This window comes from Chaetodon trifascialis, chromosome 6 (genome assembly GCF_039877785.1).
Source record: "Chaetodon trifascialis isolate fChaTrf1 chromosome 6, fChaTrf1.hap1, whole genome shotgun sequence".
Classification (NCBI taxonomy): domain Eukaryota; kingdom Metazoa; phylum Chordata; class Actinopteri; order Chaetodontiformes; family Chaetodontidae; genus Chaetodon; species Chaetodon trifascialis.
The window spans coordinates 23164124-23186472 of NC_092061.1; the positions used below are offsets into that span (position 1 = coordinate 23164124).

Sequence of the window (22349 nt, forward strand, 5' to 3'; positions counted from 1 at the left end):
TTCTTCCAGGGCCTCCGGGGCCGTGATTCAAGGCTGAGGTTGTGCTGCTGCAGCGCTGAGGCTTGGTACTGAAGCGTTTAATGTCGTCCAAAGCTAACAAAGAGCCTGTGTTGTAGCCTGGCGCCCTGGTTCTGGGAGACTGAAAGAGGGCAATGCACAAAACTCCGTCTTGCCTCTATAGTCTGCTGTAAGAGGAAACAGGAAACAACTCCATTCAGCTGAGTGTTGGCCCTCCTTTAAATGTCCTGCTTATCAAGACAAAACTGAAGAGGTGTTATTGACCTCTTCTTGCATTTGCATCAGGTTATTGAACTTCCTCAAACACACTGGTTGGCCAGTCTTTGTGTAAGTACTGTAGTTGTTCAATCTCACATCGTCGCAGTAGCTGAAGGCCATCGCTACAAGTGACACTGGTGAGGAATCATGTTGTTTGCATGATTCAAATTCAAACCTCAAGTCTGTTAATACTGACTCTGAGAGCAAATGTATCATCAGAAGCTGATGCGTGAATACACGTGCTTTTATTCAAGGTGGCTGTGTGTTTAATTTTATCACCTGTCAGCGGCATCATATACCTCTCCAGTTGCTATACCTTGCGGGGAATCACGCAGTACACCAGGTGATACTTCAAATAGTGAGGAAGGAAGTCAGTAAATGTGACAGTGAATCAAAATTTAATACATCTCCTCATTGTAAATATTTCTGCCTGAGTCACATCACATAGATTTTCATTGTCAATGGTGGATGTTTAGCAATTAAGACAACAAGCCCCATGTTGCTTCACAAGGTCATCAAACTACATCTTTTGTTCCTGTATTGATTGAGAGACCCCTCAGGGCAAAGATTCCATAGAGCGGCTGACTCGTTGATATCATGTATCACCATTGTTGATCAACCTTGCAGCGTAGTCGCTGCAGAATTTGACTTGACTTCGCCGATATCCCTCCACAATTATCAACAGATTTATTGTCATGTTTTTACTTTACATCTGCTTTGCTGTCTTTCGTCATGGTTCCTACCTGTGCTTTATATGGCCGCCGTGTGAATAAAGGAAATTGTTGAAGGAATCAGGGCTTTCCCTCAACACTGTTGTGGTTAGCGCTGAGACGAGACATCAGGCGGAGACAGACAAACACTGTGGAGAACAGTAACACAGTGGCAGTGAAGGAGAAATTGGGAGGTCTTGGAAGAAGAGGACGCCCTCAAAACACTTGTGAAAGAACTAACACGGATGCCAAGGACAGCCATCTGTGTTTACAAAATCATTTGCTTTCTCTATTTGTCTCCGTCTCTCTTGCACTCACTCTGATTCACTGTTCATTCTTTACATATGCTCCCTTTGTGCCGCATGAAATACAAGCATGGCAGTTAAGGACACTCGGGCCCTTTGGTTGGAACATATGTTCAGCTCTTGCAGCTTTTTACAAGTGTGCACAACCCAGATGAGAGGATCTAACGCAAAGTGAAACCATGGCTTCAAACAAAGCCCCTATATGGGCTGATATTACAGGCTGAGGAGGATTTTCATTGTTAATAATATCATCCAGCCGTTTTGCGCAGTACCAGATTTTCTATGGATTTACTGCTTTTCTGTCATAGACTATGACTATGATAGTGTTTAAAAATTTCCCATCTGGCACGCAAACATGTATTTTTGTAAAAATGTATGGTGTGTTTTGATTTAGGTGGTGCTTGCCAGAATCTACACATCCATCTAAAGCAGAGGAGAATATCCTGCAGTGTTTAGTCTAGAAGTCTCCACTATCACTTCACAGTGAAAAATGCCTTTCTGCCTCATGTGGCTCAACCTCAATAACAACTGTTTTTTGTTTTGTTTTTTTTTATTAAACCTTTATTCAACCAGTTAAGGCCCATTAAGATCACAAAATATCTTTTCAAGGGAGCCCTGGCCAAGATACACAAACCACATACACACAAGTGTTAAAAATAACACAAAAACAAAACATGCAGTGTTAACGTCATCATTTGCATGTATTTACTTACAGTATGTGCTGATATTGTCTTTGATATTGGATTTGTGCAATAAGGATGTTGCTTTTAGAGTGGAACCGCATTCTATTCATGAAATATTTGGCTTGATTCAAAATATTGCAGAACAAAATGTGATTTCTGAGCGGCAGCATGTACGCAGGAGCCTTTGTGTTCTAATGCTGCATAGCCACCTTACTGACTTCCTCCGTCTTTGACAGCCTTTCTTGTGAGGGTTGTCAGGTGGCACAACAGTGCCACCTAATGTTACCTCAACAGGAAAAACCAGACAGGGACCATCAGGTGCAGAGGGAGCTCTTCTCATTGGCTCGTTTGAGTCTTTTGATGGACTGTGTGATGCTGTGTGTGGCAGCTGGACTTTTATTCCAGGCACTTGTGGCCACATTTGTTGCTGAATAAACCTTTTACTGGGCAGACAAATGTGCGTCAGTGCTTGCATTAGTTTTGGTCAATAATTTTAAATTATGTGAGTCTTTTTTTTTTTTTTTTTCTTTTATTGGGATTGACGTTGCCGCTGATTCAGCTCATCAGACAAACCCACTAAAGCTCTGCCTTCTTGTTTTTCCAGGTGTCTGATGTAGGATCAGAGAAGCTCTTTTCCCCTACCACACCCAAAGGTAAGAGCCCGCTCTGTTTTCTTTCAGCCTCTGCCTCATTCATACTCATAACAACAACTGGGTGTTGCGAATGAGTCCAAATCTCCTCTGCTCTAATCCTGCAGCTTCCATTCAGATTTAAATGTCAGCAGACATTAACAAGGTCTGGTGACTACATATGCATACATTTTTGCTGGGGTGTGGAATAGCATTTCTTGGACGACCCCGCCAAAGGCTTAGCCCTCCTACATATTGGTTCATTAGAGGGGATTTAGAGCCTCTCTGCCACATGCTCCCACAAATGGGAACTTCCCTCAGGCAATACAAGCTCTCTGACAGCAGGCCTGGACCATAATGGATGCCAAAGGAAAGAGAGAAAGAGCTTTGTCAGCCCCCCAGACAACACAAATTCTGTGTGTGCGTTCACATATGCACATATGTGGATTATAAGGCCTTTGCTTCTGCATGTTTATGCATGATTTCACGTGTTTTTGTGCTTTTGTGTGTCCATGTCCAATCACATACATGTGTCAGTGTATACCGTGTGCAGATGGAATGTCAGCTGCACCTGTTTATTCACTAAATGCAATGATGCCTGCCAGGTCAGAGCAGGGAGAAAGGTGACAAGTTGTGGATGCAGGGAGCTGGGGAAGGGGAAGTAGGTGCAATCAGCCTACTAGTGACAGATAGCAGCATGCAGACCACGTCCCCCCAGGGCAGGAGCCAGGAAGCACGACCATTAACACAAGCAGAGGAGGAAGGAGGTGCAAGTGCACAACAGTGTAAACTGTGGCCATAAGAGGAATATTGGGGGGTTGGGGGTTGTTGTCTGCAAGGCAGACAGGACAAACAGATCAGCTTGCCTCAAGTGGACTGTTGAGAATGTCATCATGATAGACGCCATGTTAGTGTAAACTAGGATGTCACTTGGACATATTTGGCTTTTCTTAGCTTTTTATTTGTCCAATATTTGTTGAAAACGTGTTGAAAACTTTCCGAGGTTGAGTCTCATGGTCAAACTCAGCTTCACATAGATTATGTGTTAGTATGGCAAAGCTAGAGATCATTGTCCTGTGGTCGTTGTAAAAACAGCTTTTCACCACTTTTGTTTTGTTTTTCGTCTTGGTTTTAATTTGGTTCACCGCTCTTCTGAATTTTAGCCACAGCGGAATGAAATTTGCAGCATCAGTGTAACTCTAGCTCCTGTCTTTTGACAATCACAAATTAGAGGTTTTTGTTTACCTCCACGTCGAGCCTGCACTGTGAGCGCTGGATTCCCTCTCAACAACATATGAAGGTGTTGCTTGGTTTAGCACAGTAGCTTTGACTGCTTAGTGGAAAAGCCTGGCTGACAAGGAGGAGAGAAAGCAGGCCTGCCGGCAGTGTGATGTAGATGACCTGTGACCGTCGTCGGCCTCGTGAAACTAGCGTTCACAATGACAATGACTTCCAGACTTGCATGCTTTAGGAAACAACTAGACCACGTCCAACTCCATCTATTCTGCACCAGGCAGCTGGACTACTGCTGTTGTCAGCTGTCAGGGTGTTGACTTATTCTCTTTGCATGCCCGTACAGAACATGGCTGCAGATAAACACACTCTGCCGTGGAGAACTAGCATCGGCACATGCACAGACATAGCTGTTGCCTTTTACACGCATCCACACTCTCCAACACCCCTTTTATGTCAGATGGCGAATGAAGGCCTCTGTAGATCTTGCTAATGTGCACACAGGGCTGAGGATTAGGACCGTGGAATTACATCCAGATAATCCAATCAGCGTCTCTCCTGATTGTCACACAGATCAAGCAGATCCTGTTTGGAAGAAGCAGTAATGTAGAAGAAGGGCACCGGATTAGAATGAAGGGTTAGAAAGGGTGAAACAGCAAAGAAATCAGTAGTGTGATGAAGTGATTTGATGATGACGAGGAAGACGTTATCATGCTATCGTGCTACAATTGCAGAGCTGCCACCAGCCGGCTCTCTTCTCCCATTCCAGTGTTGATGTTTTGTGCTGTAATGGGTTCTAGGACATGTTTGTTTTTGGCCTGGACTTGCTTCTCTGTGTGTAATGTGTGTATGTGTAATACAGAGCAGCCCACAGGCTGTTTTCCTCTGGTTTAAAATGTGGCGTATGTGTCCCATTACCGGTCTCGCTCACGGTCCTGTGGGACCAATGAAAAGCCCGCTTTCCTCTGATCACCAGGCCTGTTGAGTTGTTGGCTGCGAGACACTCGCGAGACAAATGCACACACACACACACATGCACACACACATGCACACACACACGCACACAAACATGGCACACATAAATTTATAATGCTCTGATGATGTTGGGCTTGTACATCTCTCTAGGTAATGACTGTTGTTTCTTTCACCACTTCCTTGCTTTTCAACATTGTGCTCCTCTCTGAACTTTATTTTGGTGAGCAGTTATGGGTACAAACAGTTGAGGTTAAGACCAAATTGCACACAGGCCCGCAGTCTGTCATGTTAATGAAACGGTTCAGGATTAATAGAGGAGAGGAAAGACCAACATTGTAATCAGCGAAGGCAGAGCGCTGTAATTATGCATACTGAACATGGCTTTGGGCAAAACCCAGACACCCTTGCCTTCTTTCTCTCATATTTTGCTTTTCGTCATCTCTGCGTTGCTTGTCTGTTGACACCCTATTATAGATTCAAGCCAGCAGCACCGATAATAGCACAAGTTAATTGTATCTGTAATACCACACACTGTGCAATTCCTTTTGGATGCTGTTACCCAAGAGCTAGCACAAGTTCTCCACAATGTCTGTCTGTGTTGGTGGTTGTGAGGTAGGAAGGCACAGCAAAGGGCAAGCATTATCTAACAGTTATTGGTTTTTTGTTTATTTCCTGTCTTAAGCCTCCTGCAAATTATTGATTTCCTGGAGGATGGCATGTTTAAGTAAAAGCGCTATGAAGACTTGTCCTCCACTCAGGGCTACTCTTATTGAATTGCAGGTCAGAGTTTACTGTTGTCACTTGCTTGAAGGCGAATGAGAAGCTAAATGTAGCTGCTGAGCATGTACGGGGCACCTCCACAGAGCACAGATAAACACTTCACTGCTAGGCTTTCTTATAACATTTCACAATGCTGTGCCTGTGGAAGTGGTGGGGAGTTATCACCTAGCTGTCACCAGCTAGAAATATCTGAGAAAAACACTTTGGAATCTGCTGTAACTCTGTTGAATGTTGCATTTGTGGGTTTTAGAGCAGAGGGTATTGTCTGGGCAAGGTCTTTCCCTGCCCCTTTGTGTCTCTGAGGTCCGGTTGTCCTAGCTAGGTGCTACCTGCCATGGTGTTAGGATAAAGCCGTGTGGTGCGCAGTCCACCAGACAAACCTGGGGCATCTTGGGATAGCAGGAGAAAGATTGGTAGAAAACCCATTTCTGAAGTGGATTTGTGGCCTTGTAATCCTGATTAATTTTGACCCGTTGTGCTCATTTTAAACAGAGCATTACAGTAAGCGTGAACACAGCAAGCTCCGGGGCGAAACCAGGAGCTTAGCGGCTTTGGGAGGCTTAGCTGCAGATGGCATTTTAAGCCGGACTTAATAAATTGTTTCCATTAAACTTACCGGCCCACACATACTGGATTAGACCAGTGGAACAAAGGAAGGAGAGAGCGTGCAGACGAAGAAGAGCAAAAAAGCACACACACAACTCCCATCATGCACATCTGACTCTGTTAACATCTCTCTGAGGCCGCATGAAAGGTGAAGACAGGGTTACTGTGGTGTTCAGGGAGATAGAAGCTTTTGGACATGAATGCAAAATGCACTCACTTTAGTTCTCTTGCTCGTCAGGGATGTTGGACCAATTTGCTTAATTGACACAGAAGTAAACAAACAAAAAAAGATGCATAAACCATTTAGCTTGGCAGTGGATTTAGGGCTTATCCTCTAACTGTTTATATATAAACACATTACCAATGCTGTAGCTTAAGGATTTAGGATCTGCCCATACCGTTGCTTTTTTTTCTGTGGAGCTCTTTTACTCATATATCAATCTGCTATTGTGGGAAATCAATTCCTTATGGTAGAACCCCACCCCTCCCCTCTTCTATCCTCAGCCCGCCTCCGCCGTACCTCCTTCCCCCATCGGCTCATGGCTTGCTCCCTAAGCTCTCATTATGTGCTACACAATCCAGGGTCCCCGTGTCGAATCACTAATCAACCACCCTGTCTGCAGGCCTGCTCTCTCAATAGGTGCTGAGTGGCCTTTGTTCCGCCACTGCTGTTTGCTGCATGTCAATAAAAGAGCTATGGCCTCCTTCTCCTCCTCCTCCTCCTCCACTTCCTCCTCCTCATCCTCCGTTACCTGGGCCAGCCATGGCTACAGGCCTGCTCCTGCACTGCAAGCTTCAGGAAAATGAAAGACAGTCTCACCTGCCAGATTCTGAATGCCAGAGAAGGGAGGACGGGTGGTGATTGGAGAGGGAGCAGCAAGGTCAGGGGCGGGGGGGATTGAGGGCAACTCAGGCATAGTGAAGTAGATGAGAGAGCATGTTTGTATTCAGCCAGGCAGTTCTCCTCTGGCCAGGTCAGTGTAATGTATCACTAACCTCGGTGGCCGGCCTGACTGTTTGCAGCCTCTCACCCATTAAATAATGAATGGAGGTTGACCCTCTGACCAACAAATCAGCTTTTCGCCGTCGCTGAATCAGGATGGAGTGGAGGAAGATGGAGTGTGTGGCTGGCTGGCTGACTGGCTAGCAGGCAGGCTGGATGACTGGAGGGCAGACATGTTTTTGGAAAATCACAAGGGCTGCAGAAGCTTCACACAGCCAGATTAGCAGGCGCTGGAATTGAGGGCAGCCATCACCGCTGTGGAATCTAAGCCTGGTGAAGCTCACCTCCAGTGCCTACTGCGATTTGTTTGACAAAGTCCAGGCAGCTTGCAAGATGTGCTTTCTTTATCAAGAAGGCCAATGTTCCTGTATTGACATAGCACTTATGGTCAGGCTCTGGTGTTTTGGGGTTTTGGGCACTCATATTTGAGAGTCACACTATGTGCAAAATGGAGCTGGTGGTTGGTAGTTTTGGATGCGTAAAAGAAAACATCCCTCTTGCTTCTTGCACCATCTCACTTGTTACTGAGCTGGAACAGCAGCTCATGTGTTCCCTTGATTTAATTAAAATATTAAAAGGTACAAACCCCAAGCAGAAGGTGGATGGGTTAGCTAACGTTCTCAGTTCAGGGAGAGAACCAAACACTATGGCTTGTTTCTTTATTAATCTTTGGGTTATTACTGTTCACAGACATAGACCAGTTTATGAGCTGGGTGATTTGTTTTTGGAGAAAGGGGCTGATATTAATGCTCCCTTTATTGATAGTGCTAATGCTGTTTGTGCAGCCATCCCTGTCGGAGAGATGAAAATAAATAGGGGGAGCTCAGCGGAGATAAGACACGTGTTTAATTATTAATTGAGCCATTACTGACAGAGATTGCCTTTTTTGATTTAAAGCAGGAAGGCCTGCTTCGGGGACAGAAAAAGCAATTACAGAATTCCCAGCTTGCACCGCCGCTGCCCATCGTTTCACCGTTCGCAGCGAGAGGAGTGAAAGGAGACAAAACACTCCCACACACATACACTCACACACATCCTGTTACACTGCGGTGTTCCATAAATTATTTTAATTCTTCTTCAATATTTATAGCGTTTTAAAGTACGATTACATCGTCCTGTATTATTTATGTAGAGTGGCAGGCAGTCAAAGGGACTAAGCCACATTACCCACAATCCCTCTAAGGCCCAGCACCTTGAAAAGCTAACTGAAGGGAATTGTTTGGTTTTGCATGATTCAGGAAGTGATGTCAAACTGCAGCAGCTCTTACAAGTGCCTGTTTAAAAGAAAAAAACAACACTCCTGATTGTCTATGCACAGCAATTAGCTGCCTTGTAAAGTCATTGCTAATATGTCATGCTATCCCCGTGTGCACTCGGTGGCCCCTTTAGAGCACTATTATGTCCATTAGAAAAGTGTCTGCTCTGTGCGGAGAGCCCAGTGTGCATGAAATATTAACTTAGTCCCTGTTTAGAGTATTGGGTCACTGCTGGTTGAGCTTCAATCATGAGGCAGAAGCTCTGCTGGATAGTCAGTGTATTTCTCCCTTTTGTCAATGTTTGGCATTACATGTCAGGCCGCTTGACACCTGTCAGTCAGTGCTATCAGTCCCTGTCATCTATGCCAGCGAGCCCATGGGTGGTGATCAGCTATTGTGACAGAAAATGGGAGTCACATTGAAAGCTGTGTGATTAGGCTCCATTGTGTGGCTCTCTGTTCATTGACTGAATATGGATTCAGCTTTAGCTGTGGAGAGGGAGCAATTACAAAATCACTAAAGGCCATGGGGGAGTTGTCAGGGGCATGAGCAGCATTTTGGCTGCTGCACTTTCACAATGCGTCTTCAATGTGTAAGGCCAGGGGTGTGTCATCTGTGAGCTGTGCTTCCCATCTTACTGTTCAGAGCGTCACTGTATAAGTCAAAGTGAATATATTGAATCATTTCAGTACTGAACATTAGTGTGCAGCCTCAAAGCCATCTCCCATACACAACAGAGGCCAGTGTGCCCCTGAGGCTTTTCACTGCTGTCTCTTCAGTTCAGGTTAAATGATCAAATTTAAGCTTAGTGCCACGATTCTGTTCAGCTATTATTCCATCAGCACATGAGACTTTTAACTCTGGCTTTGACCCTGAGGTGACATTTACACCTCAGCTGTCATATCTATTGGTGCAGCCATCAATTCCAAGCTTGCAGCCTGGAGAAGTGTTGAAACCAACACTTCTCCAGGTTTACTGTTATTTAAAAGGTTAAAGTCTCCCTCCGCTCAAAAAATTGTTTTTCTTCTTGAGCCTACAGCTGGATGTTTGAGCTTCGCTGTGCAGAATGATGCATGTGCAGAGTTTGACAGTAGAATGCTGTTCTGAAACATTTCTACAGTTAAAGCATTCAAGGAAAAGGATCATTTGATAAACCTCTTTTACAAACAAAGACATCCCATTGACAGCAAATCTGCATGCTGAACACTAACTGTCTGAGCAGTGGTCGTACTGTGGTCCAGTTCACTCACTGCCCCCCTCCAAGCCAGGGTCTGTGTATGGAGCTGATGCATCACCAGTAAGTGAGGAAATCAGAGACTCCCCGACAAGGGAAAAGCTTTTTGGCGGATAAGCTGCATCCCCCTGCAGTTAGCTGACCAGCTTGTGAAACACAGGTTGACTCCCATCTCAACGGGGAAGCACCATTGGCTAAAATATATGTAGGCTCCTTGTTTTTTTTGTTTTTTTTGTTGTTGTTTTAAGAGGGGATAAAGGGAAGAATTTAGAAAGGATAACTCTAGAGAGCAGTAGCTCTCATCACATCTTCTGTCTAATCTTAATCCTCCTCCTCCTCCTCCTCCAATGGAGATGCAGCCAGCTGCAGCGTGGAAGGCATTTTCATTGTTTACTTGGGAGAATACATGACCAGCGTCTTATCACGACTGTCAGGCCTGAAATGTAAAGCGTGTCGCCTGTGATCACTTGCAGGTTTTCTTGTTTTTAATCCTTTATTCCAAGCTCCAGTCATTCTGCCAGCGAGAGTGGGTTTTCCCCCGCCCTGCGTTTGTTTGAAGATCCCAGTTCCCTGCTATGTGCGTTTTAAGCTCATCTGTGTTGAGCGGTTCAGAGCCAATGTTGTTTGCAGATGAGGCTGTAACGCTCATTGACAAAGCCAGATGGTAGGCGATTGTGGCCAAACACGACGCTTGGATAATGTACAATCGCTGGCAAGGGGACAGTCATCAGCCTAGATGGATATTACAAACATGCTTGTAATGGATTGGACATTTTGGGAAGCAGTTCACACAGGCTTATAAAGATGGGAAAGCCATCGCCAGGAACAGAACGGATGTAAAATGCCTCAGATTCCATGACGGACAAGGACATTCATGCATTGGAAGAATGTGCCAGAGAGGATTCCTGGGAGAAAGGAGATGAACCCAGGAAACAAGATCCCAAATCAAACAGAAATGTCAGCCAGCCATATAAAGTATTTTCCAAGTATTTCCAGATGGGTGGTCCCCTTCTCCTGTTTGTACAGTATTTGTGAGCTCCATACCTTTCCAGTGGTAGCATATTATTATCCGTGTTTCTGTCAGTGGCTTATCAGAGTCACTCTGTCTAGAGGCAAGACCACAGGTTTGGACTAGTACAGTATGTCAGTGTGTTTGACAGAGGGCTGAGTTTGGAGGGGTTTGTCTCAGAGCCTAGTTATTAGCCTTGAAGTCAACGCATGGTGAAAGCAGTAACCCGACACACACTGCTGAGACAGGGCTTGGTTTGGTGCTGCTCTGTATTTCACTGGCCATGAGTCCCATTAATCGTCCCAGTGTTTGTTAACAGACAGGCGGTAATTCGCTGAGACACAGGGGCCTGCATTTTGGCCATTTCAGGGAAGGTTTGAAAAAAAAAAAAGAACATGCACAGTGTGGTCTGCTCCAATATTCAAGCGGTCATCTGTTTGGCTGTTGTTTTTGGCTACCGGTGAATTCCCTGCACTGGGCCCTGGTGGTGGGGCCCCTAATGGCCTCTGACTGACTGTAATACCCCATTCAGCAGAGCATGGGCTCCAACCTCCCTGGCTGTTGGGTTAGTGCTGCTGTGTTGAGGGGTGAGCAGCAGGACTGGGATTTCACTGCTGTTTGCTTTGGGAAGTAGTGAGGGAAATCGCTCCAATGCCACACAACCCACGCAGAAGTGTGTACAGAGCACTATCAGCAGTATCAGCCAGGGTTAGACTGATATATGGTCTATTCATAAGATATTTGTTTTCACCTCTACAGTGCACTTAGTTTTAGTGTTCCTGAGCCCATTTAGTCATATCCTGTATAAAATCATGTGTTCACAAAGTGGTGAACCTCGCTCCATCCTTACTTGTGAATGTCTGTTCTTTCCAGGATGCCCCTTTCATACCCAACCATGATACTCTCACCTGTTACCAATGAACCTGTTACCTGTGAAACATTCCAAACAGGGGTTTTTTTAGAGCGTTCCTCAGCTTTCCCAGTCTTTAGCTGCTCCTTTCCCAATGTTTGAAACGTGTTGCTGCCATCAGATTCAGGATAAACACAGATTTACAGGTCAAACATTAAATATATTGTCTTTATACTGTTTTAAACTGAGTATGTGTTGTCAGAAAAATTAGCAAATGACCATATTCTGTCTTGTTTTTGGAATCAGGGTTGTATATTGTAGTATATCAATGCACTTTGTCATTAATATTGCTATTAGTACTAGGAGTGGGGTCAGTTTCAGTGTTCCAAAATATGTCTAAGCTTCTTTATTTTTAACGCAACATATCAGGGAGGGTAACCAAAACCAGTCCCCTTCAGTCCAAAACCATCAGCATTGATATCGACCTTCGAAAGACCACATCTGTTGAAGCCTAACAGTGACAAATTACATCGAAATTGTGGCTCCCTGTGTTTTTGGAAAAGATCTATATACGGTTATTGCTATCACTAATGATACAGGTATTGACTCTTCAACTGTTAAGTGTGTGGCAAGTGCTGAAGTGCCCAGGGCTCCTTATCAGCTGCGGTACACTGTATTAGTGTGCCGGGTTGGCGTAGCACTGACCTAATCCTGGTAGCAGGTGCTACTGGAGCCGAGGTAGAGTGGACATGTTTTTCAGGGAGGATGAGCCATCTGGGTCTTGATACTTTATGGTGCTTAAAACACACTCTCAAGTGTGACACTCCCAGCACTTACCTTTTAGCTGCACACAATAATCTAAGCGCTGGCTGCTAAAGGGAGAGAGGAGGCTTTCAGGAGAATTTACAGGGTTTGATGTGGTGTGGAGCCTCCGCTTCGACACGGATTCATGAAACAGTCAGACACACTCGGCGGTTTGATTTTGATTTCTCGAACTCTTTCAGTGTTGTTTTGTCATCTGCAGTCTGAAACATGTCGAGCAGAAAGAAAAGTGTGTTTGTTTTGTTTTGTTGCCGTTTCTTGCTTTGGTGCCAGCCCGTCTTGCGCGACACTTTTCCGGGGCCTTGTGTTTTGTTTTTTTTTTTGTTTTGTTTTGTTTGTTTTTTTTTCTGGTGTAGTCTGTTTCATCTCACAAGTGATTTGGCTCGTTTCAGAGTCCAATTTCGCTCCTGTTTCACCGTGCATCCCCCTCCACTCGCAGACATACTCGCATTCACACATTTCCCCAAACTGACACGCCGCCTTCACACTCCAAACAAATCAATTCTTCACTTGGAGCGCCTCAGTGAAATGCGGTAGCTCATTGCAGGCCTGAAAATGTGCAGGCTGTTGTTAATGTTCCTTACCCACTATGTCTCGAAGAGGTGTGGGCTGGGCTTAGAGGAGATGGGGGCAGACAGTGGTGGGCTTAGGTCAGCAGCAGTCCCAGAGGTCAGGATCCGGGCCTCGCCTCCATTAGTTTACCTGACACAACTTCCTGCCCTCTGCTCCTTCTCTCCTCTGCCTTATTAACCAGCCCCTCTCTCTGCCCCAGTCTGGGTCACTTTATCCCTCTTTCCCTGTCATGTCTTCTCACTCTAATCAAGAATGATGAATGCGGTGCAAGCAAGGACAGCAAACGTTTGCAAACCTGATACACCCTCGATTGTCACTCTTCTCCTGTGGCGGCAGAGAACATGGTGGTTGGGAGAGGGAGGGGAGTGAGCTTGACGAGGTGTGTGTTTGTCTAACTAAGCTCTGTATGAAAGCTATTTCAAACACGTCTACCTCGACCCTCTTAAGTGTGTCACCAGCCTTGACATGTAATTCATCCCAACCTCCTAAAAAAAAAAAAAAACTAGTGCAAGATATTTTTTCTAAGTCTACTTTCAGATATCACAAGCTCCGACTGCTGCAGAAAAAAGGCTTGTAACTCATAAGAACACAGCTCTTTTGGCGTGTAGCCATTAGTGGGGGAATATGGCAGCTCTAGTCTAGTCTTCAACAGCTGCTGGGTCTCCATCTGTAAGCCTAATTACCCAGCAGCACCCCAGGAGCAGCTCAGCAGCAGGATCCTCCTATAGAAGAGGCATTGATTACATCAGTGTGTCTATACCACGTGTTTCCCTCGGGAGCCTGTAGATAGTATGTGAAACTTAAGCGCAAGCACTTTAATGCACACTGGGGTGCTATCTTTAGACAAATAGAACTTACTAGACCCCATCCATCCTCCCTGAAAGGGAAATCTCACATGCTCTCTAGACTGAGATTTAAAGATGAATTTGCTACAATCTATATAAAATGGTAAGAAAATTCAAAAGAGATTTTTAGTGGTTTTGATAAGCGTGCACATAAAAAAACATAAAAACATTCATCAGCGCTGGTTTTGATCAATTCAGTGAATTTCAGTTCATCGGGTGAGTTATTTATTTGGTGAAACACTGCAAATGTCCGCTGGTTCTTGCATCTCCAAAGTGAGGATTTAGTGTTTTATGTAACTGTAAATTGAACATCTTTGGTTTTTCAACCGAGCTCCGTGAAATTATAACGGGCCTTTTTCACTATTTTCAACGTTATAAAGATATCGACATTAAATAACTCAATAACAAAAATTCGTACTTAAAGCCCTAACAGAGAATGTTTTCAACAGTGGATCTGAAAAGTGTCATCAACATGAAACATGAATACATTTTGAAATGCATTTTTGGTGTAGCTGTGGTTGCGAGCTGGTAACATTGCTTGTTTTTAGCTTTTTATTTGTTGTGCCCTGTGGCATGCTGTAATGTAATCTTTTGAATGACTGCGAACCATAAACTTTGATCTGCCTAGTGCAGCTCAGCGGCCCCAGACTGTAATAACAGGATGCTTCAACAAGTAAACACGACAAGCAGAAGAAATGTGGTGCTTGATTGACGATCCAGCTCTCTGGCAGTTGTTGATAAAGAGATATTTGTTTTTAACCGCTGTCACCTATAGAACGCCGCCTCTTGGAAAAGCGAGCTGCCTCAGCATTCTTGGCTGTCAGAGGATATTATTTGACATCATGACAATGGCTGCCATATTTGCATGAAGCAGGTGAGTTGCTCAGGCAACTTGTAAGTCTAAGCCACAGCTCGTGGTACCGACAGACCCGTGTATCTGGAAAACACTTGAGGAAATATGATATGTCTGCAAAGATTCCACCCCTTTTATGGCACTAAATAACAACGGCTGCATATGTCAAAACAGTGAATGAGCTATGGCGAACAGTTTGGAGCTGTCAGCTCCCAATTGTTGCTTTACTCTCAGAGTGGGGAGTGAAAATGGAGATGGAGGAGGAGGAAAAGAAAAACATGCAGGCTCTTTCAGCCCACTGTCATGCCACTTAGGATTTGTTGAAGGATTTTCACCCAGCCATTTCCCTTCCATTGAGAAGTAATCAGTACGGCACTGAAAGATAATATTATATCCACTTAGAGGCTTGTGGGCTTCATGCATGTTCATACATGAAATGAGGCTGGAAAGCAGTGCCTCTGTTTACATTGTTAAGCGCTCACTCCCTCCATTTCTGCTTCCTGGCTACCCTGTCTTTGTGTTTCTTACATCTCATTCTTTCTCCCTCTCTCTTTCTTCCCTACCGCCTGTCCTTCCATTCTCCGTGGATTGTGAGCCAGTTGGTGGGCTAATAGAGGATGCTTTCCTGTGGGGCACCAAAGTGATGCTGTTCAGGCGTTATGCGAGCTTAAGTAAAGCTGACACGCTGCTCAAGAACTACAGCCCACACTGAGCTCCACAGCAGCCCGTGGAGAGACTCTGAAAAGGTCTTAAAGGTATGGGAGACACAGGGAGGCTGCCACTGTCCTCCCACCACTGTGCTGTGATGTGGGAAGCAGGAGTTAAGTCCTTTATTAGATGTGGCAGGCGTTGTCTCCAGTCACCTCGATAATTGCAGCACCACGTCCACCGCCGTAATCAATTGAGACAGCTGCTGCTGTGGCGTTCAAGTCCATCAGGCAGGCGTGTCATGCTAATTAATGAAATGATAAGGCTAGTGCTCGCAGCATTGCACAAATAACTCCTGAAGGCTCCCATTCTTTTCACTACAAAACTCATCCCTAAAGTTCAGATCAGCCCTCCCTCTCCCTGCCTGTTGGCAGTCTGTCCGCTGCTGCCTCAGGGTAAGACTGGTCACCAGGGTCGGTGATGGGTCAGTGACAGTGGAAGGGGTCAGATTCCAGGCTGGCAGGGTGGGCCGTGTCAGAGGAGCCATTAGACTTGAGCTTTTCTGTTGAAAGTTCCAAGATGTCCACCCTTTTATTTAGGAGAGCCCAGTGGCACTGACCTTAGATGACCCAGCTGTGTTCATAAGAAGCCGAGACTGATGGCAGTCCCAGAGCACATGAGCTCTGCTAGAAGCAGCCCGACAGGGGGATGGGCCGTGATGGAGGTTCAGGGAAGAACTGTGGAGGCATCTCACTTCTCTGCAGCACATTATAGCCAGGGGTTAATGAAGGTTTAACATTGCTGGTGGAGCACCGCTGGACCGTGTATGAGAAAAGAATGTAGACGGTCAATATTCCTCCGCGTGTCTCTCTCTTTCTTTCCGATTTGAAGATGTGCTCCACGTCCCATCCACAACATTGCCATATGTGCCATGAGAGGTGAACGGCATATGTGTCCTGCACCATATGGCTGGTGTTTGAATTGGGATCCGATATGCACAGGAAAAACTGATTCATTCTCGCAGCTTGAGCTGCCAGCTCTCTGAAATGAACATTAGGTTCTCAATTTATGCCTGGGTTTTGACTGTAAACGTGTTACAGCTTAACACCCATCCCCATTCTGCTGCCATCCACTCCTTTTGTCAGCTGCAGCGAAGAGACAGAGACAAATTGAAACGTGCCAGCTGTCCCCACTCTTTAGCTCTCTTGGCCAGCTTTCTCCTCGTCCACTCCCCCATTAACATCTATGAGTGATTTGCAAAAATGTTGCCTTGGCTCCCCTCGTTACCAGCTTGGAGATGCTCGAGGCAGATTAAATAGTGTGAGGGAAAGCAAGCCATTGCAAATTTCTCCTATGATTTTATTATTAGCACAATGATTCAACACTGCTCAGCCCTTCTGTTCCTCTCATACAAAATCATTTTGTTGAAATCACCCCACCTTTTTTTTTTATGACTGAATACCTCACGGCAATGAAGTGTTGATTGGCAAGACTGCGGTTTCCTGCCTTCTGCCAATATCTGTTATAGCCATCTTCCACAGTCACTCACTCGTGAGCTAAGCCTTGGCTCTGTGCAGATTGCTTGTCTAGAGAGGTACAAAAACCAAATCATTGTGAGCTCAACCGTCAAGAGCAGCAGAATATTCTGTCAGCCAGAGCCAGCGGGAGGCAGATCAAGGCAGCGTACAGTCTCACATACCTTATGCATCTTCCAACGTCTCTCAGCCGATATGCCGCTTTATTTAAATATCTGTCTGTTCATGTCCTTATTTTATCAGTTCCCTGACTGTTTATGCTTTGGCAAAGCCATGAAGGGAGTGAACCGCCGTGTTTGCCTGGTAAATGAGAACACCCAGTGGCCTTAAGCTTCTCTTAGCCCCGACCCCCCTCGTCACAGCGAGAATTTGCATACCCTCATATCTAATCTGAAAAGGCTTTTTGCATACAGGTTATATTTCCCTGGCTGTTGTATGCACTGGCATTGTGTCAGCAGTGAGCAGGTAATTTATGTAACACACTTATTTACATTCACAGCACTAGTTTATTGAGGGTTTTAGTTGGAAGCAGAATGAGAATATCCTCTACGGCCCCCGTCTCACTCATGAGGTCGTTGGGTCCATTTGCAGGAAGCCAGGTGTGTGTTTAAAATGAAGTGGTTGGAAAAAAAAAAGCTTCAAAGTGAATGGCTTTTAAAAGCTCTCTGTCCTTCAGGGCTTCTACATTCTGGTCTTGACATGACATGTGTCAGGCCGTGCTTTAGAGGGATACCCCGGTCACAGCGAGGAGCCACGTCATCCTTCATTGACGTCTCTTGGATAATGACAATCAGCCCAAACTAGTCCAGCTCAGGGCCAAGCCATTCCGGGCTGGTCCAAGCCATTTCAAACTGAGCCATCTGGCTGCGTAAAAGCCACATAGGACCAGATCGGTGCCAGCTCTCCAGATGTTCCACAGGGGCAAACAGGGTCACAAGTGAAGGATATTGGAAGCGGGAACAGCTGTGTAGCGACACTGTGCACACCCCAGACTCCCCGCTGGACACATCAGTCATGACCAGCCAATCCCAGCAGACTGTTTTTCCGTCTGCTACCTTAGTCCATGTTACCCTCTTCTGTCCACCCCTCCAACCACCAAACCTGTATCACTGCACACCCATGCACGTGTGCTCTGGGCAAGGCCCAATTCCCCTGAGCGAGCAGGGCCACAGGAACAACTATAAAAAGATCAATACTGGGATGAGATGTCATCTGGTGAGCAGACCTGCCAACACCCCCCTAGGGAATGTCCCTGTCCCCCCGGTGCACTAACCCCGCAAACCATCTGCTCAGGTTTGCGGGACAGGGCTTCAGGACAGCACATTTTTTGTATGGCATTTGCTTCACATGACTGCCTGTGGCTTGCCTACTGCTTCCCCCAGTACGTGATTGCAGGCAAAGCGTGTTCCATGTCCCGAGGAAAAGAAGAACAAAACATTGCAGAATTTGGCAGTTTGTTGAAATGCTTGACAGTTGTGCGGTTCTGCGGCGAGGGGACGCTGTTTATTGAGAAACAGCCGTGATTTTGCTCCGTATAGCCCTTAGGTGACATGTGTCAGAGAGGCATTCCTGTCATCTTGTTAACACTGCGTGTTAGTTTCCACTCAGAAAGGCTGCTGCTGGAAAAGAAATGTAATTTATTAGGTAAGTGTGTTCAGAGTAACAGTGTTTTCTGCCATCAATTGTTTGCTGTTTGTTGCTGAAGAAGCTGGAGCACCTGCAGTTTAAAGGGCTGTCACACAATCAATCTGCTTTTGTACGTATATAACAGGAACACATCCTGGCATGATGCCATCAGCTCTGAAGCAAACACGTAATTGAAATTATATACCCACTGGTCTGATTTTTCTCACTCCGTGCTGCCCTGCACTTTAATGAAGACGCTGGGCCTATAGTGGTCTGTTGAGTGCTCAGGGTTTGCACAAAGTTTGGAAAGTGCTTCATTCCTTAAATGTTTTTAAGGAAAGGAATAGGCTTGAATTCAAATACAGTCCATGAAAGATGCTTGATATCAACATAATCTGGTGTTTCATCTGCACAATCACTCATGTAATCCAGAAATCTTGTCGTCATATTTGTTTGTTGTCTCCTGACCTTGAAATTAGGACGCATTGAATAACCATGATCAAAAAATACAATCACAGTTGATATGAGCTACTTGTAATAGCGACAGAATGACAATATCCATTGATTGCTGTGGGAATAAAAGAATTCTGGAAACTCCTTTTTTTGCAGTTCAATTTAATGGTGACACTTTAGACAATACAGGCTTTGCGAATCTGGAAAGTTTTGGTTTAGGTATCTTGAAGGTGCTTGAATTTTACTCTTGAAAAGCTGTGCAAACGTTGTGTGCGTTTGTGCGTGTGCGTGCGTGTCTTAGCTTGCAGAGATTTTAATGAGGGATGGGTTGGTCTGAGCTGATACCTCCCTGCCTCCATTAGAGCCCATTAGAATCATCATTAAGATAACCCAGCGCTCACTGTGGCCCTGGCTTCCCAGCATTAGTATTAGAAACCCCTCTCTGTCTTCTAGTGGTCGTAGTGAGACTTTCTTCAGTATCACTTGCCTCGCATTGTGTCTGGGAGAACAGGTTGCCACGGCAACATCACCCAGCGGCGACATTTCAACTGTGGATATTTGCTTCTTTGCCTGTTTGTCTGTCTGCACCCGTATCTCTGTCTTTGCCTTCAGTCTTCCTCTTTCTCTTTCGCTTGCAGGAGCGAGAGCTTGACAGTTTAATCCAAATCCCAGACCCCTATAAATCGGGAGGTCTATATACGCTTGGACCCCGGAATTCATTAGAAAATCGTGATACCTTAGCCAGCCCCAGTTCTCCCATAAAACGCAAGGAGTGAGGGAGGGGGAGCTCGACAAATAAAAAAATAAAAGCTCTGCCCTGCCTTTTTATTGGTCTTTTTATGGGTGTTAGGATCCTTGAAAGATTAAGCAGGCTGTTAATAGGGACTGGATATTCCATTAGAGGGCTGCATGTCGAGTTCTCACTGGCTTGACAGCAGCTCCCGGCTCTTCTCATTTTTTTGGTACCGTTGAGAGTGCCCATGGAGCTTTTTTAATTGAGGCGCTAGTAAGCCTTCTGACTGAAGTACTGCTGCATCAGAGCCGTAGATTAGAGCCGCTTAGAGAGCCTCATCTCCACCAGGCTGTCTTCTCTCTTCCTCCGTCTCTATCTTTCTCTTTCCACGTGTGAACACTTTCCTGCTCTGATTTTTCTATGCGTGTGATGTTTCTGTGCTTAAAACAAATTAGACCGTGAGCGGCTTTAATGAGTTGAGGGGCTATAGTAGTGTTTTAGCTGTTGTAGTTTCAGCGCTGCCATCTCCTCAAACTCGATTTCTTTGTGGCCCATTTTGCTTTCCTTTGAACTCTGAGAGAAGCAGGAGATCGTCAAATGTCGTTTCTTTTTCATTAAGATTCATAAGTGCTTTGAGAGTCTTTGTATGTGAAAGGTGTCGAGATGCTGCATTTTCTGCCACTTTCATTTTCCTGCTACAACAGCATATAATTACAGTCATTAAATTGCAACAGCCTAAGTATGAAAAGTCGTTGTTCAGTGGAATGCCGATTATAAAAGCTTCTCGTCTGTTGAAAAGACCCCTGATGAATGGTAAAGACAAAGTGGTCGAGTTCAGAGTGCTTTGCTGTGGTTTCCCAAATCCCCTGAAAGATCAGGAAGGGAGGATAGAAAGGCGCAGCGGCAGAGGGGCCAAGATAAGGGGCCACGATCTCCCTTCACAGCACAATTGAAACATAATTATTTCATGCCAGAGTGTGTGCTCAGCAAAGCCCTGAATAGGGGCCGACATTTAACTTTAATTAGCTGTGATTTATTCATACTGACTGGATTGCGGGAAGAAATTGGATCATCTGATTATAGTCAAGCATGAAAATGACCTGATTAAACACTTAAAGGAAGCCAGGGAGAGGGAAACAAGGGGAACCTTGGGCAGAAGACACTGGGACAACACTATAAAGGAGGAAAGGGGGCCCTGTCTAACATTCCATTGATCATGTACACTCCTCTGAAAGACACAGTGGCAAACAGCGACTCCTGTTATCTGATTTGGGCATCATGTGTTTTTGAATCAAATCAGGAAACAGCTTGACATCTGAGATGGCCTCAACGTAATTTAAACTGTCAGATGAGCTTTTTCAGACACATTTTTCCTCTAACATTGTGCTGTTTCATTTTCTTCTCAGGTGTGCCAACGAATGAGAGTCCCGAGTCCAAGACTTGTAGCTCAGCCAAAGTATCCGGGCTTCAGCGCAGCCAGGAGCAGAGCAACAGTGAGGTGCCCTTCACACCTCCCGTGCCAAGCCCCACCCCGGCTTCGGCACCGACGGGCTCCCCTGCCCCCGCTGCAGCGGCGGCCCCCCTCGAGGCCCCTAGGTCGCGCCTCCCCACCCCGCCTCCTCTCAGTGTCAAGAAGGAACAGCATCCTCCACCCCCTGTCCCCACCCCTCCCCTGTTGAGGGCGCCACCCCACCCCCAGCCCCACCCTCCTCACCCACACTCGCACCAGGAGCCCCGCGTCCTTCCGCCCCCGCAGCACCACGCACGGCCAGTAATCAGCCACCAGGTGCATCACCCATTGTACAACAGCCTCCACGACATCAGGTAGGTTGTTGCATGGGCCTTTTTGCAATAAAATAAATTGCAATTTCCAAATGAATGTAATGTAGTCCAGTGCGACATGGTACTGTACAGTACGTTACTCGACACACTATTGACTGTTTTCACACGGCTATTGATTTTCCGCCACACAAACTTGCAATAACCAGCTGTCAGATTTACTGTTTTTAATTGAGCAATGCTCTGGTACATAGAGCACTTCAACTCTCTCCCACTTCACCTCATCCTCTCAGAGTCTGCCTTCACCTTTTTTATTTCGGTGTAAGAAGTTTTATTGGAAAATCATTCTTATGATGTCAAAGCAAAGTGTCAAGCAGAGCTGAGCCAGAAACAAAGCAAGTGAACACATAAATACAACAAATCTACACACAGTTATTGCATAGAAAGCACAAAGTACTCTCCCTGAATGTGTCATGCTGCTGCCTTCTGACTGAACACTCTATGAATAAGTATAAAATGCACTCTGTTCATTTGTACTATCAAATCATTATTCTTTTAATGGAGAATTATATCTTGTCTGCCATTAAATCTTCAGCCACAGCAGCAGTCCAGTGGCTCTTCCCAAACAGCACTTGCCTCCATCCCCTCACCACCACCTCAGCGGGCTCCCATCCTCAGCCCCCGCCTTGCCTCTGTCCATAGCTAATCTCTCTACCTCGCACTATTCCTCTCTACGGAGCCCGGCCCATCGCCATCCGGCCATGTTTGCAACCCCAGCCACACTGCCTCCACCACCGACCTTACCGACCAACAGTTTAGTGGTGCCTGGGCACCCCGCCGGCACCCCTTACCCAGGTAAAGCCGCGCACCTCACTTGCTAATGTTAGCTTCAGTGCAGACACAAGCTCTTAGTATACACTGTAGCTTGTAGAG

At 45.7% G+C, this 22349-nt stretch overlaps 1 protein-coding gene across 8 annotated transcripts in view; it reads left to right on the forward strand.

Annotated features, from left to right (window-relative positions):
- Nucleotides 1-22349, forward strand: part of fbrsl1 (fibrosin-like 1) — a 270554-nt gene that overhangs the window by 232751 nt on the left and 15454 nt on the right. For all 8 annotated transcript variants that reach the window (XM_070964090.1, XM_070964083.1, XM_070964088.1 and 5 more), the window contains 3 exons: nucleotides 2579-2627; nucleotides 21044-21461; nucleotides 22012-22271. In XM_070964090.1, coding sequence (XP_070820191.1) covers nucleotides 2579-2627; nucleotides 21044-21461; nucleotides 22012-22271 — 727 coding nt within the window. The remainder of the gene's footprint in view (nucleotides 1-2578; nucleotides 2628-21043; nucleotides 21462-22011; nucleotides 22272-22349) is intronic.